General features: G+C 32.6%; 1 protein-coding gene across 26 annotated transcripts in view; it reads left to right on the top strand.

The window, feature by feature from the left end:
• Positions 1 to 16,575, top strand: part of RBM26 (RNA binding motif protein 26) — a 77,525-nt gene that overhangs the window by 34,588 nt on the left and 26,362 nt on the right. For 19 of the 26 annotated variants that reach the window (XM_045509142.2, XM_074378391.1, XM_074378390.1 and 16 more), the window contains exons 10-16: positions 2,391 to 2,502; positions 3,430 to 3,589; positions 5,948 to 6,112; positions 6,787 to 6,918; positions 8,127 to 8,198; positions 15,314 to 15,439; positions 15,793 to 15,867. In XM_045509142.2, the coding sequence (XP_045365098.2) occupies positions 2,391 to 2,502; positions 3,430 to 3,589; positions 5,948 to 6,112; positions 6,787 to 6,918; positions 8,127 to 8,198; positions 15,314 to 15,439; positions 15,793 to 15,867 (842 nt within the window). The remainder of the gene's footprint in view (positions 1 to 2,390; positions 2,503 to 3,429; positions 3,590 to 5,947; positions 6,113 to 6,786; positions 6,919 to 8,126; positions 8,199 to 15,313; positions 15,440 to 15,792; positions 15,868 to 16,575) is intronic. The other 7 variants (XM_074378399.1, XM_074378398.1, XM_074378395.1 and 4 more) reach the window with 3 other exon arrangements.

Here is a 16,575-nt window from a genome sequence, read left to right as displayed (position 1 = left end):
CTTACTGGAACCGTCAACATCAAATTATATCTCACCTTGCTGCTTTGGGTTGGCATAAATGTATGCCACTATAGATCATTATTTATTAGTCCCATCCCAATTCTAGGCCAGTTTTTTGTTGGTGATTGAGAAAAGGAAGGATCAAACACCTTGCATATGCATGTAGAAGTTGGAGTTATGGTAATTTCAGCTTCACATGCATGTATTTACAAGTTACAGGAAATGGCTTTGTTGAGAGATAAGTGTTTGGTATGCCTGCTTAGAAATTTGAATGCCTTTTCCCACAGAATCATTGTACATAGTGATTATTTTAGTACTGTTCTTTAGACAATGTATGCTGTTTTTGTAAGCTGGTTTAGGAATATATTCTCCATTAATAACATTGTTTTTACGTACCAGACAGCTGATTTAGCAAACCATTTAAATTGAGGATTACCTGTACTTTTATTTCCTTATCTTTTTCAGTTCTCCTCCCCCAAAATGTTCTTATCTTTTGCCCATTTGATTTGAAATTTACTGGTCTGGATTGTGACATATACATAATTAGAGGTTTATGATATTGTTATTATACATTTCTTATAGGCTCTAGATGGCCTAATTTAGATTTGTCATAGGCTACTAGTATGTGATAACTATATTTTTATGCTTCATACTTTAAACTTCATAGGGAATTATTGTTACTAAACAAATGAAAAAACTTTAGGCCTTTTTGTGCTTTGGAATTACTAATATAGAAGTGACCTAGAGGCTCTGATAATTGTTCTTTCTAGATTTCTAAACAGGTAGAGAAGTTGACAGATATTCCCTTGATTGGATTTAGGTAGGAAGAAGGGCTAAGTAGTTTTCCGCTTGCCATCAACAAAACCAGTGCTGAAAATTTTAAGCAGAAAAACAATTTATTAAAAGCATATCAGGGGGAAAAAACCAGTGTATATAACTAATAGACACATTTGTTAGTAGTATACCAAGAGGAACTTACTTCTGTGTGTTTTAACACTTCTGCTTTTAAATAAATAATAATGAAAGAGAATATGAATGAGAGAATATGAGTTGGAGTGAACCCATCACTGCCTGTCTTAGTAACCCTTCAGGTAAAGAACATATTTAAGTAAAAAAGGATACTGAATAGCTCAAAGGCTCTTTAGTGAACCAGACTTGAGATGCAGGAATAAGGTCAAAAATTCTTTTGCAGAACTGGTCCTGTGAAGATACCACTGGGCAGAGAGACTGTAACTGGCACTGTGAATATCTGCATTGCCAAATACTGGATGCTACCACCTGATCTGCTGTGGAGATTTAGCATAAGTCAGAATTAGCCAGAGAAAGAGGGTAGATAAAGCACATACACTCTGTGATACTTTTGAGAAACTGGAAGAACTTTTTGATTGGAACAGAGGGAGTAAGAGATGGTGAGGAGAGATCTGAGGCCAATTAAAGGCATTTGAAAAATTCTGGAAGAGAGATGATAGTAGCTGGTCTAGGTATTAAGAATGGGAAGTAAAAGATTTAAGTTTAGTGGAAAGAACTGACAACACTTGTAAGTTACCGAATTTGGGGACTTAGAATGGTGGTAATGGAGAGGGTAGAATGAATGATACCAGGTTTCTGCTCTGGATAATTGGGCAAATGATAATATCATTCACTGAGAGGAAGAACAGATTTGGTAGGAAAATCTGCGTGGAGGTTATAGTTATAGCCATGAAAGAGAGTGTGCTGAAACAGATCCTAAGTTCTTTTAGTTATGTGTTTAGAAATACTTAGGGTATGATTTATACAATCAATTAATCCATCTTTAAAAAAGGAATTTTAAAATACATTTTTCTGTGTGGACTAAGTTTAGCATGTTTTAAACTTTGGTGTCACTTGGGAATAACAGATAAAATGTAGTTCTATATTTGTGACACTCCATCTAAGTGTATGTAAAATGTTGAAAGGAGCAGATATTTTTTGCACTGCATTTCAGTCTTGAATCTTTACCTTTTTAAATTTAGCATGATTTTATTATATTAATATACTGATGTTTACATAAGCAACTCATTTCAGTCACAACTCTTAAGCTATCAGTTCTTAAAGGTCATTGGAATAGTGTTTAATTTTGAATCTTGTAGATTGTGCATTTGATTTCAAAACTATAAACTCAGCCCCAGGATGATTTATTTGTTATTAATTTGACATGTGAGAATTACTGATTCTTCTTCAATTGGGTGTGAAAGGAATTCAGTCTGAGTTAAAAATTTCTTAGATTACTATATTTAGATGTGTATTTCTCTTTCTTCCAAATTGTGTATTTGGATGGAAAGCCAGAACTTTATTTTTAATCCAAAGTTAAGGAAGTGGCTATGATTAACAAAATATTAATCTATGCTTTTCTTTCTTTTTTTTTCAAACAGAAAAGCCTCCTAATAAAAGCAGTATGAGGATAGTAGTGGATTCAGAGTCAAGGAAAAGAACCATTGGTTCTGGGGAGCCTGGAGTTCCTACAAAGAAGACATGGTTTGATAAGTAAGCTGGCAGGGAAAATGGAAGAATTTTATTGTGCAGTGATTTTTTTAGGGTAGTTACAGTATTACTGTGACAGTTCTCTTTCAAAATAAAATTTGTTTTGTAGGCAGTCCCCAACTGAAATATATAGTAATTGTTTTCTAAAAATGTGTAAGTTAGTTGTCTGTACTTGGAACGAGCTTTTTTACAGAAATGATGTGGTGGTTGAGCACACAATTTGTCCTATTTATACCTCCCTCCACCTCCAAAAAAAAAAAACCGCACCCCTTAACTTAGAGATGTTGTTGAATACTAGCTATATAAAGGATAGTCATGAGCCCACTGTTAGGGAAGGAAGGATGGATCGGTTCTGGGAGGAGACTTTAGCACGTGGGCAATTACTATTTAAGAGTTAGAAAACAATCTTTTAATTCTCTGATTTAAAAGGCAGGCAGTGCAGCCTTCCTGGGCCACAATTGTGCCCCATTTTTCAAGTGTCAAATGTTTGGTCTATAGTTTCAACATTTTTTTTTTCCAAGTTGGAAAGAAGTTTGGACAGTCATTTCTTGCTTTTAATCAATGTTTTAAAATAGGAAGTATTTCAGTACCTAGCTTTTGCAAAAGCGGCCAAAGGTAATATACTCAAATTAACTGAAAAAGGGTGCGAAGACCTTTCCTGCTAAAAATTTTAAGTAGGAGTGGAATGGAAAGTGGAAAGGAACAAAAATGATATGTAAGAACCCTTCTCACATGGCTTCCATGAAAGATGTGAACATTACTAATTTGGAAACTTCATTTTTTGAGGAAAAAATTTAAATTTCCTTTATCAACTAGAAATTTCAGTTTTGAAAAAATATTGAACTTAAGTTGTAAAGCTTTATTCCTTTGTATTTGATAGAGATCAGGATTTATAAACGAATGTATTAATTAACTTGATTTTTGTTACAGACCAAATTTTAATAGAACAAACAGTCCAGGCTTCCAGAAAAAGGTTCAGTTTGGAAACGAAAATACCAAACTTGAACTTAGAAAAGTTCCTCCAGAGTTAAATAATATCAGCAAACTTAATGAGCATTTTAGTCGATTTGGAACCTTGGTTAATTTACAGGTAAGAGCTATGAAGTGGTTTCTGTTGTCTTTGCTTAATTATTTAGGGAGGGAACCTTAAACTGGTAAGAAAAATACTTTTGTAAAAAGAAATATTATGAAAAATTTGGTAATACTCTAAATCTGGAAAATTGGATATGAAATGGAACTTTATATTTTAGAAAAATGTGTGATTTTTGAATAACATTTTACTTTCAGAAGGCAATTTTGATTGGTCATATTATTATATGCTTTTTACCTAATAGAGGTTATCATAAAATTACAATGAAGTTAAATAACCACACTGGTAAAATCTAATCTTACAGTAGTTTTCATTTCCTCAGTTTCTTAAAAGCACTTTTGCAGAATGCTTCAGGCAGGTTTATTTTTGCCACCTTTATGATGGGACACATTTAACAGATACTTTCGGGGCCTGAATAACCATGTAATCCATAGTTTAAACATTTACATTTTCCTCTGCCACTTTTGAACTTCTTTCAAGGTAAATATCAGTGTAATTTGTATTTGATTTCACCTAAAATTAGACCTTGGCTTAAGAGTATGTTACTTGTGAGGTTATTTACTATTGAGTTTACATTATGTGATTTGTTGAAAGTGGCAAAATAATGTTAAGCTTCTTTTCCAGTTTGTATGACATTCTTTTCAATTGAAATAATTATTTCCCATAATCTGATAAAAACAAGAGTAAATGTTAGAGAGTACAGCTTAAGTTGATAGTTTGGAAAATTTTGTTCTTGCCATTTAAAAAATAATATTTTTAAAGTAATAGATGAAAAAATACATGCTTACTTGGGATGGAGTAATAGAGATTTATATAGAATTTAAAGGAAATGTTTTCAGCTTTATATCCCTCCCATTCTTCTCCCCATTTGTCCCCATGATATTATTACATGATTGTTAACAGTTTACCATGTGTTACTTTGGATTTTTTGTTTTTTATTTCTGTGAGCATGTATCTACCTATAAATCAGTATGCAGACGTAAAAATTTATATGTATTTAAAATTATATGGACCCCTAGTATTCATAGTAGTTTACTTTATCTGAATATCTCTAAATATCCTTTTATGGCAGTTCAGTTTGATCTACCACATTTAGACCTAAACATTAAAAAATTCTCAGAATATTCTTTTCCTTTCACAATTAACTACACTGGTAATATTAATTTTTAAAAAAAATGTAAAGCTGAGAGTCAAAACATGTTATCTCACTATTGTTTCAGTTTGCATTTCTTCAGTTACTAGTGAGGTTGGTATCTTATCTGTTGTTCCTTTTTCCATATCTGTATACTACCTGCATTATTATTTATAAAACACGTGTTTTAAAAAATTAGTTTAGAAAACCCTTTAGCTTTATTCTAATTAACCATATTGGTGAAATTGATGTTTTAAATTCCAATAAATGGATAATTATTAAAATGCTACCTAATATATAGTTATATCCTTATAGTTAATATTTATTAAATACTTACTATAAATATACATAAACACACATACACTCCATTTTCCCTGAATTTAATTCTTAACACGTACGGAATGGGTGTTGTTATCCCACTTATGGAAGAAGAAGTGTAGACTCAGAAAGAGTAAGTAATTTGCTCATGCTCCTGTGAGAGTAGCAGTCAGGGTTGGAGCCAGGTAGTTTGATTAGTGTCTATGTGCTTAACCTCTGTTTTGCATTGCTTCACACCACTAGAAGTTCAAATAATACACTTTGGAAAGTACTACTGTTATTGAAAGAACAGGAAATTAAACACTGAACAGGCTTGTATCCTACAACTTATTCATTGTATGGGTCTACAGAATCACATACTCTTTGAGTCTCAGAGTTTCCTTATGTGTAAAATGTGATTCTTGCTGTTGTTATGTAGGTCTTTTTATCACCCCCTTTAAATTTTGTTGTAGTCTTGGGAATATTTTTGTGAGAATTACCAATTTGGATAATTTTACAGGTGGATTTTTCTGTAATTTTTATTTAGAGATGACCCCCTTTCAAAGTAGTTTACTGCCCTCTCCTGACCCTGGATGTTGGTCACATCACTCATTGACTTAGGGATTATTTCTCATAGTATTAATATTGGGGGTAAAAAGTGCAATATTTTGAATGCTTATATAAAGCATTTGTGCAGTGAGCATTCTCTACTAAGTGTTACATAGAGGAGGCTCCTTTTCCACTTTGAGTAGTCCTCAGTTGCCGTTTCTTCTAGAGTGAAAGTAGACTATGGTAATAATCTAGATATAAAGAAGTGTAAAGATATAATCTTACTTGGAAGGACCAGCATTTCATTTTGGGGGAAATTTTGCTGTGTGAATCAATAGATTTATTTGCAAATTCACTATTCTTAATATTTAAAATTTTAGGTTGCCTATAATGGTGATCCTGAAGGTGCCCTTATCCAATTTGCAACATATGAAGAAGCAAAGAAAGCAATATCAAGTACAGAAGCAGTGCTAAACAATCGCTTTATTAAGGTTTATTGGCACAGAGAAGGAAGCACCCAGCAGTTACAAACTACTTCTCCAAAGGTAAGAGAAATTTGTGTGAAATTAAATGCTTTTCTTAGAAAGCTCTTGGCATAGTGTTTCTTTTAAAAGCAGAGACACTGCAGTCAGGAAGACTTGAGTTCAGATTCTGGCTCCACACCATTAACTGTATATATTGAGGAAGTCACATAACTTCTCTAACCTGTTCTCTCATTTTGTTATGACAGAAATTCCTAGTTTAGGTAATTGTAGGATGATATGTGTAAAGCACATAGAACAGTCCCTGGTGGGTGGGAGATACTCCAGTACATGGTAGCTCTGCGTATTCCAGAAACTCAAGACTGTGGGTTCACCTTGGAAATCCTTCCCTCCCTCCCTCCTTCTCTTTTTCTTTTTCTTTCGATCAGTGAGTCAATCAATATGTAAAGTTAGATTGACTGTGTGTAGAGGTGTATTATAGCAATTTGTTTCTCAATTTAACTTTCTCCTGTTAAGTAAAAAAGAGAGAGACAAAAGATAGTGAAGGGTAGATTCTACTATTTCCTTTACTTTATCAGTGAGTATCTATATACGTAAGTGAAGGAATTTGGAAGGCAGTTAGGTTTTGATAATAAGCTGTACTTTTGAAACTTTCTTTGCATGGGCAACTTGGTAACAAAATACTTCCCATGCTCAAGAACTAACCAGCTTGTTTAACATATTTTTCTTGTTCTGAGGTAATGCAGCCTTTAGTCCAGCAGCCCATTTTGCCTGTAGTGAAGCAGTCAGTCAAAGAGCGGTTGGGTCCAGTACCTTCAAGTACTATTGAACCAGCAGAAGCCCAGAGTGCCAGTTCAGACCTTCCTCAGGTGAGTGAGAAAAAAGTCTCATTGTGCCTGGCACGTAGTAGGTTCTCCATAAATTAGTTTCCCTTGGTGATTTGAATTTCAGTTAATTGTGTGTGTGTGTGTATATATATATTTTTTTTTTTTTAATACAGAAATATGATGGTCTATATATATTTAAACCCCACCTGTAAATTTTTTTTTTACCATCACCATAATATATTCACAATCTACTTTTTCTGTAATATTTGAATCTTAAGTTCTTTTCTCTAGTTGATACTTGTTTATGAGATAAGAGTTTTCTTTCACTTTATAGAAGAGATATTTTCCAGCAAAACTGCCTGAAAAGTATAGTACATTGAATCTTGTTTTTCCCATCATCTTTTACTTAAACTAGAATTCTGTTCCAGAGATAATTATGCGATAGACTGGACTAAAAAGCGTTTGGGAAGGGAAGGTTTAAACCTTCAAGTTACTTATGCAGCTCTCTCAGAAGTTTGCATCACTTATTCCTGACTCTCAAATTCTCTTCTCTATATGTCATTCCCTTCCCACTCCCTTCCACACTTGAGTGGCAATTTCTTGTTTCTACACCCTTAGTCTCTGAAACTTAGCTTTCCTTTGTCTACAGATGTTTCAATATTTGCTGTGTAAAATGGTTAGGATGTAGTATCCTACTTAGCTAATGGATGCCACCTTATTCTTGAAGAGTAAGTTACTGAGATTTTATAAAAACCTGCAGAATGTAAATTGGTAAATGGTTAGGTATTAAAAAAAATCTCCAATCCTACTATCCCAAATCATAACCAAATTCAGTATATTTGCCTAAAATATAAACATTCTTTAGAAAGGAATGGCCTTTAAGCTCAAAAAGCTAGCACATATTGTAACTACTCAAATCTAATATTTAGAATGTACAAATTTTCTGCTTGTCAAAATAGGATTCTAAGAATTTATGATTCTATATCAGTGGAGGGACTTAAGCAATCACCTGATTCAGACCTCTTATTTTACATCGTAATCTTTTGTGATTGAATAATGTTGCATACTGTTTGTTTTTCCAAGCACGTTTTCTTTCTGTCTCTGTCTTTGCAAAAAGGCCCAAGTTGTGTTATTAACATCAGTATACTCATAGAGTCAGTATATGTCAGTAGAATCAGAATGTTCAAAATCCCTACAGACTTAATATATGTTTGGGGAAACACTGAATATGTCCATTTTAATTTTTTTAGAATGTAACTAAGTTATCTGTGAAGGACAGGTTGGGTTTTGTATCAAAGCCATCTGTTTCAGCAACTGAAAAGGTAAGAAGAATAGCATGATGTGTGTGTCTTGGCTTCATAAATGTTTTCAGGTGGCATCTTAATTTTTTAATTTTTTTCATAGTTCCAGACTCTTGCTTCTTAATAGTATCTGTATTTTTTCCTACCTTTTTGCTCTCCATTTGCTGAAAAGAACGATACTTGCCTACTTCTTTTTACTTTTTGCATCAGCATTTTAATACTTGCCGCTCACTGTATTTCCTTGTGCCTCCATTCTTCTTGTTTTTTCTTTTTATTTACTATATTTTCGTTAGCAATATTGCACATTTTAACTTGAAAACTCTGACAGCCTAATAGTAAGGGCTATGATTAGGAATTTTGCCTGGGTTTGAGCTCTGGCTCTTCACTTACTAACCCGCATGACTTTGGGCAGTGCTCTTAGCCTTTCTGAACCCTTTTCTCATCAATAAAATGGTGATGGTAATATTTGTCTTACTCATGGGGTTTTATAAAGATTAAATGAAATTATTTAAGAGTATTTTGTAAAGTGAAAAGAATGATGTACATAAGCTTTTTATTTATTACTAACAGCTATTGTGTATAGCCTGGTAATACAGTTAGTCATTTCTTTTTTTAAATGAGGGGAGCATATTCTGATTAAATTAAGAACATTTATGGACTGATCTTATAGTTCTGTGTAAATGGTTTTTTTTTTTTTTCTGTTTAAGTATGAGTGAATGCTCTGATCTTTAGTCTTATTTGAGGTATGTGGAATCACAGAATATTTGAACTAGATAATCTTTCTCATTTCTATATTCTTACCTTAAAGGAAAGTAAGGTCCAAATAGTTTTATGGTTGACCTATACACTATGAGTTAGTGAGCTCGGATTTATAGTCCATGGCTCTTTCCATTATAAAGATTACATAGGAAACTGACATTGTAGATAAATAAAGCATTCCATGAACTACCTGACCTACTGTCTTCACTGTTTGTTCAATGTATTAGTTTCCTTCTTTACTGTGTTAGACTTGGGCAGTTCTGGAAATTTGAATATTAATCTCATTCTGTATATCAGATTTTCCTCTTGGGCACCCCAGCATTACTTAAGGCATAACATGCCTAAAATGATACATTATTTCTCATGTAAATTAATTTATCTTCCTAGCCCCCGCATCTGGAAGTGTTGCCACCATTTTCCACATTGTGCAGTCTGGAAGCCTTAGAGTCATTTACTTGTGTTTGTAGTCCACTTCTCTTTTTCTACCGCCTTCAGTTCCTGGCCTCTGGGCTGGCATCCCCTTCCTCTAGTTTATACTGCCACCATCCTACTGTCAGACTTATTTTAATATTAATTCTTTACAGAAACTTTTATTTCTCAGCTAAATGGCTTTGCTTGATTCATAACTTACCATACATCAGTTCTGGTTCTGTTACCTCTACTTTAGTTCTTCCTTTCTACCCTAAGGAGCCCTTTTCTGCTCATTGTCTCTTGCTGTTTCTGCCTCTTTTTTCTTTTTGGGTTGGGAGTTTTCTTGAAGTGCATGTCCCTCTACCTAACTGAGTTCTAGTCATTCTTTCAAAGATTGAAAATGTCTCTAACCTCTACCATGAAACCTCCAAATTTTTTCATATATGCCCCCTCTTTCTCTGAATTTGTGTGGCTTAGTCTGTGCTACTAAATTTAACAGTACCTAAATATTTACTTTAATTAGATTTATTCTCCTTCATAATAATAACTAAGGATTAAAAAAAAAACAATATAAGGGCTGTTATACTTAGTGTAGTACTGAGCAGTTCTGGAGAGGTCTAAAACCCTGATTATGTTTAGGATCTGTTTATGTCAAGATTTGGTCTCTGAAATTGAAGTATGCAAATTACAGCTTTTACAAAATTTTTCTAGTGTGTTTATTAGCTACTGGTTTCCTTATTTTTTTTTTAAACATGTTTTATATAACTTTAGTTAAAAGGTGTAAGAGTTTGGAATTGACAGTATAAATTTGTTAACATAGTTACCACTAACTGAATTTGTGAAAAACCACTAATGTTAGTGGGCTATTTTTGAAAAAAAAAATTGCTTGGTAAATATTGTAGAGAATCTTTTAAGAAAAGCAATTATTTATAAGTATGAAACTTTGTCATTTTCTCTGAACCTGTTTACAGAATAACATTCTGTTTTTACTTATTCTTGGTTATTTGTGTTCCTCTAATTCATAAAGGTTTTTGCTGCATAATCCTTAGAGGTCAGTGATTTAGAGAAGTCTTATTAGAAAGAATAGAAGAATGCTGCCCATCATTAAATTTTTTTTTTTAAGTTGAAGTCAGGAAAAACTCATAACTAGTTTCAAAACAGTATCTTCTGTCATTGTTAAAGGAAATAAGAACACAAGTGTAAACTTTTATCCCCTTCCTCTAAACAACACCCAGTAAATCCTTTAGTGATTCTTCTTTATTCTAAGATTGCATTTTGTGAGAGGGCTGAGAGAGAGGAAACTTGAAACCTATTTGATACTGCTAAAGATTAAGTTAATGTAATAGCTATTAAATAGGTATTATTGCACTAGTGTGATCAGAGAAATAATGTTTGAGGGCCTCTGTTTACTATAGAGAGATTTATGAAGAATAAAAGTGGCATCTGCATATCCCATCCTGGTAAAAGATTTAGACTGTCCAGATTATCTCCCTAAAGCCCTCCTAAATTCTAAGGCAAACTGGTTAATCAGTTGAGTATTTGATGTGCTTATGTCATATCAGTTTTAGGTATGTCATACTTACGATATAAGATGTTATTGTTCCTTAGCAGTTTTTTTTTCTTTCTTTCTTTTTTTGGCAATCTAAAAATATGTCTTGTTCCCCTTGCATGGAATTTTTAAAAGGAAAATTGTGTGGCATAATTGAAGGAACATTGCGTGTCATAGAGAATTCAGCTGTTGATATAGCGGCTGACATTTTGGATGATCTTGAACAGGTCTCTCTTCTATTTCATTAACTATAAAATGCCGTCATTTAATCCTTTGATTTTTAAAATTTGTATTTGTTGTGTAATTTTACTTCTTTATTATAAAGATTAAGAACATTTATGATAGTTTTTTTTTCATCACTTATTGACTAATTTTTTTTTTTAATGGATTGCACTCTGTTAGGATTCTTCCATGAATTACTCAGGATTATTATCAGGATTATTTTTCTTACAGAGAAGTATGATTTATATAAAATTATTTTCTATGCTGAATTTTCTGGGAAGCAACCTGTTGTAGCAGAAATTGATTACTGACTTACACCATTTTTCTTTGATACTAAAATATTTCTCTGCAAGATTTTCAATCCCTTTGTCTCTTTTAAGCTACTTGGTATTCTTGAAGGAAATCAAATTGTTAATCCCTGAAAATATTTGATGAGTTCAACTTTAAAGTAAACTCCTATTACTAAAATTCCCAGCTCTGTTTTGCCATAGAAAACACATCTATGTGCAGCTTTAAGAGAATAGCATAACTGAACATTGAGATTTATTGAAAGGCTGATTATTTACTTAATATAAAAATTGGCCATATGGTAATTATATATTAATAAGCTTCCTATACATAACTCCTCAGATTCTGTCTTTTTATTACATTTGAAAGAAAGCATTTCTGCTTTAGAAATCTGTGAGAGTTAGCTTATGTAAGTGTGGCTGTGAAGAATCCTAACTATGTTTCTTTTGTATTTGATTTTAACTTGGGTACTGGTTATTAAAAAGTAATACTTGGGTGACTTAATTTGTAATAACCTTTTATACTAAGTAATTTTTACAAAATACTTTCTTTCCTTCCATTCTTACCCATGAGAAAAATCTGTTTTTCTTTTTGTTTTTCTTTTTTTTTTACAAGTACTAATAGTCATGGAGGGTAATATTTTATATAGGAAATAAGATAAGGAGGTGTTAATGGATTATAACCTCTGTTTTTTGAGGGTATTACTGGCTTTTACCTTGGGAAGTAAGAGGTATTAGTGATGTATATTTTAACAACAAATCATGTGATACTTTTTAACTCATCATATGAATTCAACAAAATCAGTTTAATTCACCATATTAACAAAATAAAGGGGGGGGTAGGTGTTGGAGAGAGGTGGGAGGACCCCATATGATTATTTGAGTAGAAAAAAACATAATAAAATTCTTTAGTCACATTATACATTCTGCAAACTAGGAACAGAAAGATCATTCCTTAATTTTGACACAGTATTAGCTGCAAAAAACCCCCTACAGCCAGCATATTCAATGGTAGAATACTGAATAATTTCACCCTGAGATCAGGAAGAAGAAAGGATACCCACACTTGTCATTTTTTTTTTCCAGTAGTGTAGGGTTTAATCATTACAATAAGGCAGTAAAATAAAATAACATTGAAAAGGGAGAAATAAAAATATACTTATTCACAGATGATAAGATTGTATATGTAGGGAAGTCCAAAAGAATTCATGAACAATTGGAGTTAATAAGTGAGTGGAGTAAGAGCACTGGAAATTAGGTCAGTATGTGAAAACAGAGCACATGCAGAAACCCTTTTGGAAAATAGAGAAGTTGTGGTGGTTTGAAAAGGCCGTTGCCAATGTTTTGATTGTGTGCTTAGAATTGTAGCATCATGTTTTCTGTTTGGTTTGTTACTTCCCTCCACTGGTTTCATTTTTAACAGATTTTCTTCTCTGAACTACTGTATCCTTATCTTTTGAAAATAGTTATTTCTTGCTATTCATGCTCTTACTGTCTAAACTATGGAACCAAGTAGTGGTGGTGAGCAATATTTGTAATCATAGTTTACTGTTTCTATTTTCACATTTTTACACCTCTGAAATTGGTATAGTTGTTGGTGTTTATGGTTATAATTAACAACCTTTTTCTTTAGTAGGGTTATATTAAATGATCTTTTCTCCTAGTCAGTGACATGTGTTAGATGATGTTCTGTTTTTAGAGAAGGAAATTCCTGAGTAAAACAAGGAAGGTGACATGCTTCTAGGAATAAAGGATTCTTCTCATTGTTGTCAGATACTTCTGTTCACCTTGAAACAGCACTCCTTAGTCTGATATTTGATGTAATAAACAGTACTTTGAAAGAGAGTGTTCCCTACTCACTGAAATTGGAGAAATGCTAAATTAAATAAATTATATGAATGTCTTTACTTCTGGCTTTCTCACAGCTCTTATGATTATATACATTTGTAAACTAGAAAATCGGGTTATAATATTGTTTCCAACTTTGAGTATAGAAGTTCTTTTGGTCACACCTTTTCAGCTTGTTATGGAACCCTCATGACGAAAACAGTTACGAAACACTCAAACTCTTCAGAATATCTTGTGTTTCTTTCTTTAATAAAGCTACGCTCTCATCCTTATATTATCATAGAGTTTGACATTGTGTGGTGTGATAAGGTAGCCACACATGGAAACACATGTGAAAGAAATTTTTCTCTAGAATTACAGAGACTTGTGACAGGTTAGACTGTGAACTAAATCTGTGTCTGCTCTGTATTTTACTGAATGCAACCATTTCATATTAGTGATGGCTTGAGTATTTTCATTGTTGAGGAAAATTATCAAATTTTGGTACACATCAACGGTTGTAAAGAATCTTTATTTTTAAACATCAGTTGCACTGTATGGAACTAGTAAAATTGCAGTATTCTAGATTTTTATTTCATTAGAGGCTAAGACATTCTTAAATACTTACAGTAGTGATGAGTTGCCTAAAGTTTTGTGATGTTCCCTAGTCTAACTTTATGATAAAAGATTAAAAAATAATGTCCAGATTGCTACTTCTCTGTTATGTCCTGTTGTTTACATTTAGTAGCTAGAAAGTAGGACTCTTTTTTGTTTTTTTTCAGTGATACTCTTTTGCTTATGTAGTTCTTTTAAGCTCTTTTAGGTCATGAACTCCTTTAAGACTTTGGAAGCTATGTTTTTTCCTCTGGAAAGTTACACTGTTCAGACACACGGTTTCATGTTTAGATTTTAGAGCATTTATAGTTCTCCCTGAAGGGACCTCTGGACTCCTTTTTAAGAACCAGTAACCAACCACTCTGTAGAATCTACAACTTTTTTGCTTTTTGAGGATGAAAAAGGCAGCCAGTACACTTATTTTCTCAGATTAACCTTTGAACAGAAAATGTTGTCCACTCTAATCTATCGTCATTTCATTCTCATTTAGTACAAAGGTACATTTATTGAGTATTTACTATGGGCCCTGGCCCTGCTCTAGGCATTGAAGATACAGCAGTGAAACCAAGCAAAAAAACCTACCCTCATGCAATGAATTTTTGGGTTTGTATGGACATTAGACACCATCAAGTTGAACTATTCTTATTGTATGAGCAAACTGAAGCCCCGAAAGCTGCCTGAACTTACCCAGGGCCTCATAATTAGTTGGTAGCAAGGTTTAGGTACTGGAAGAAGCAGAAAGAGGAAAAAGACATAGTTTTTGTTTCAAGGCTCTTATGGTATAGACAGAAAGATAAAAATTAATTAATCATCAGATCGTTTTTTACTAAGTATTTTAGTAGGAATAGAATTTCATTGAAAGACCTAGGTAGAAGAAATAAATGATTAGGCCTTTGCAGATGTCTTGAATGGTTGTACTGAACCTGAACTCGGTTTAAGGGAATAAGGTCATTTAAAGTAGAAGGAACAGTGCTAGCGAAGGAGTGGAGAGAGAAAGCAAAAAGGTTAATTTCAGAACTGTAAATTGCTGATAATCACTTTAAATTGTTTGCAGGACAGTGTCTTATTTCCTTCTGTGCCATGTTCCTGTGTTCAGTTTTTGCTTTAGTCACTAGGAATACTAGTAATGTATTCAGGAACTAGTATTTTCTCAGTGATACAGTAATGGCAGTTTCTTTATTGATTTGAAGTTTTTGTATGTTTGTTCTTGCTTTTTTCTATAGGTATATGGTGTTAATTTAAAATTTTTAATTTAAAAGTATTTTTCATTTTATAATTTTTCCCTCATTCGTACTCCTCCTTTCAAATCACTAAATGTGATTTAGTTATTATAAATATATGATACTTTTAGTTCAGTGTGCTAAAATTTGACAGAAGTGCTTTAAAGTGTAGATTTGAAGAAAACAGGACTTAGGAGATCATGAATGTTTGATACATTTTTTGAGAAATTGAATTTGTATTGGTAGGTGTTGTCTACATCTACTGGCCTAACAAAAACGGTGTATAATCCAGCTGCTTTGAAGGCTGCACAAAAAACCTTACTTGTTTCCACCTCTGCAGTTGATAATAATGAAGCACAGAAAAAAAAACAGGTAAGTACAGTGAGTAGTGTACAAAATTTGCATGTAGAAAAGCTTTTCTGCATGTATGTCTTTTCCAATGCTTATAAAATAGAACTAAAAGAAAGATATATGTTGGCTGCCACTAAACTTTCATTTTCCAAAGTATATTAGTAAATATTAATTTTCTTCTTGGAATGAAAAGTTCTCCTGATTGATCTTTGATTTGAATACATATTTAAGTTTTACATAGGGAAACTTTGCATTTAATTTTTATTGCCAGGCTTCTTCAGTTTTAATTATAATTATTTCTGTCTTCTTGAATAATTCTGTTTATCAGAAAAGTAGATCGTAAATATTCTGTTATTTTTGTTCCCTTTCTCTAGGAGGCACTGAAACTTCAACAGGATGTAAGGAAAAGGAAACAAGAAATTTTAGAAAAGCACATTGAAACACAGAAGGTAAAATATTAAAGTTAGATTTGGCAAGATATATTTATGTGTCATTATTTTTAGTGAATTTAATCTTACACTATATGGATAGTCCTGAGAAACAAATTTACTATCACTGATAATGGTAAACCCGAAATATTTATCAATAATATATTTATTTATTGATAATATATTGAGGATGAAGTGGACTGGGAATTAGATTAGTTTAAATGGAGCTATGGTTATTAACTTGAAATGAAAATATTTATCCAGATATGTTGCCGCACAGTAGTTAGTTCAGTAGATAGCGAAATGAAACCTTTTTTTTTCAGTGTTGAGATATGTACCTTTCTTTAACTGGCGTGGGATTCCCTAGTCCTTTATTATCCAGTACAATAGCTAAGAGCCACATCTGACTATCGAGTACGTGAAATGTGTCCAGTCCAAATTGAGATGTGCTGTAAGTATAAAACACACACCAGATTTTGAACACATAAAGAAAAAAGATAAAGCATTGCAATAATTTTTATTGAAATGTTACATTTGAAAAATTTCATTAAATAGAATATATTTAGTTAATTTTAATGTATCTCATCTTTTTAAGGTGACTGCTAGAAAATTAAAAAAATTTCTTTTGTTGCTTACAGTATATCTTGTATACGGTGTTGCTCTAGTTTATCACATTTAATTAGTGTCAGTTCTCTATTGTGTCTGGTAATAAAGGTTATGACATTTCAA

This window comes from Camelus bactrianus, chromosome 14 (assembly GCF_048773025.1).
Source record: "Camelus bactrianus isolate YW-2024 breed Bactrian camel chromosome 14, ASM4877302v1, whole genome shotgun sequence".
Lineage (NCBI taxonomy): Eukaryota > Metazoa > Chordata > Mammalia > Artiodactyla > Camelidae > Camelus > Camelus bactrianus.
Note: the sequence above shows the minus strand (reverse complement) of the source record. Positions and strands in the feature narration are given on the sequence as shown.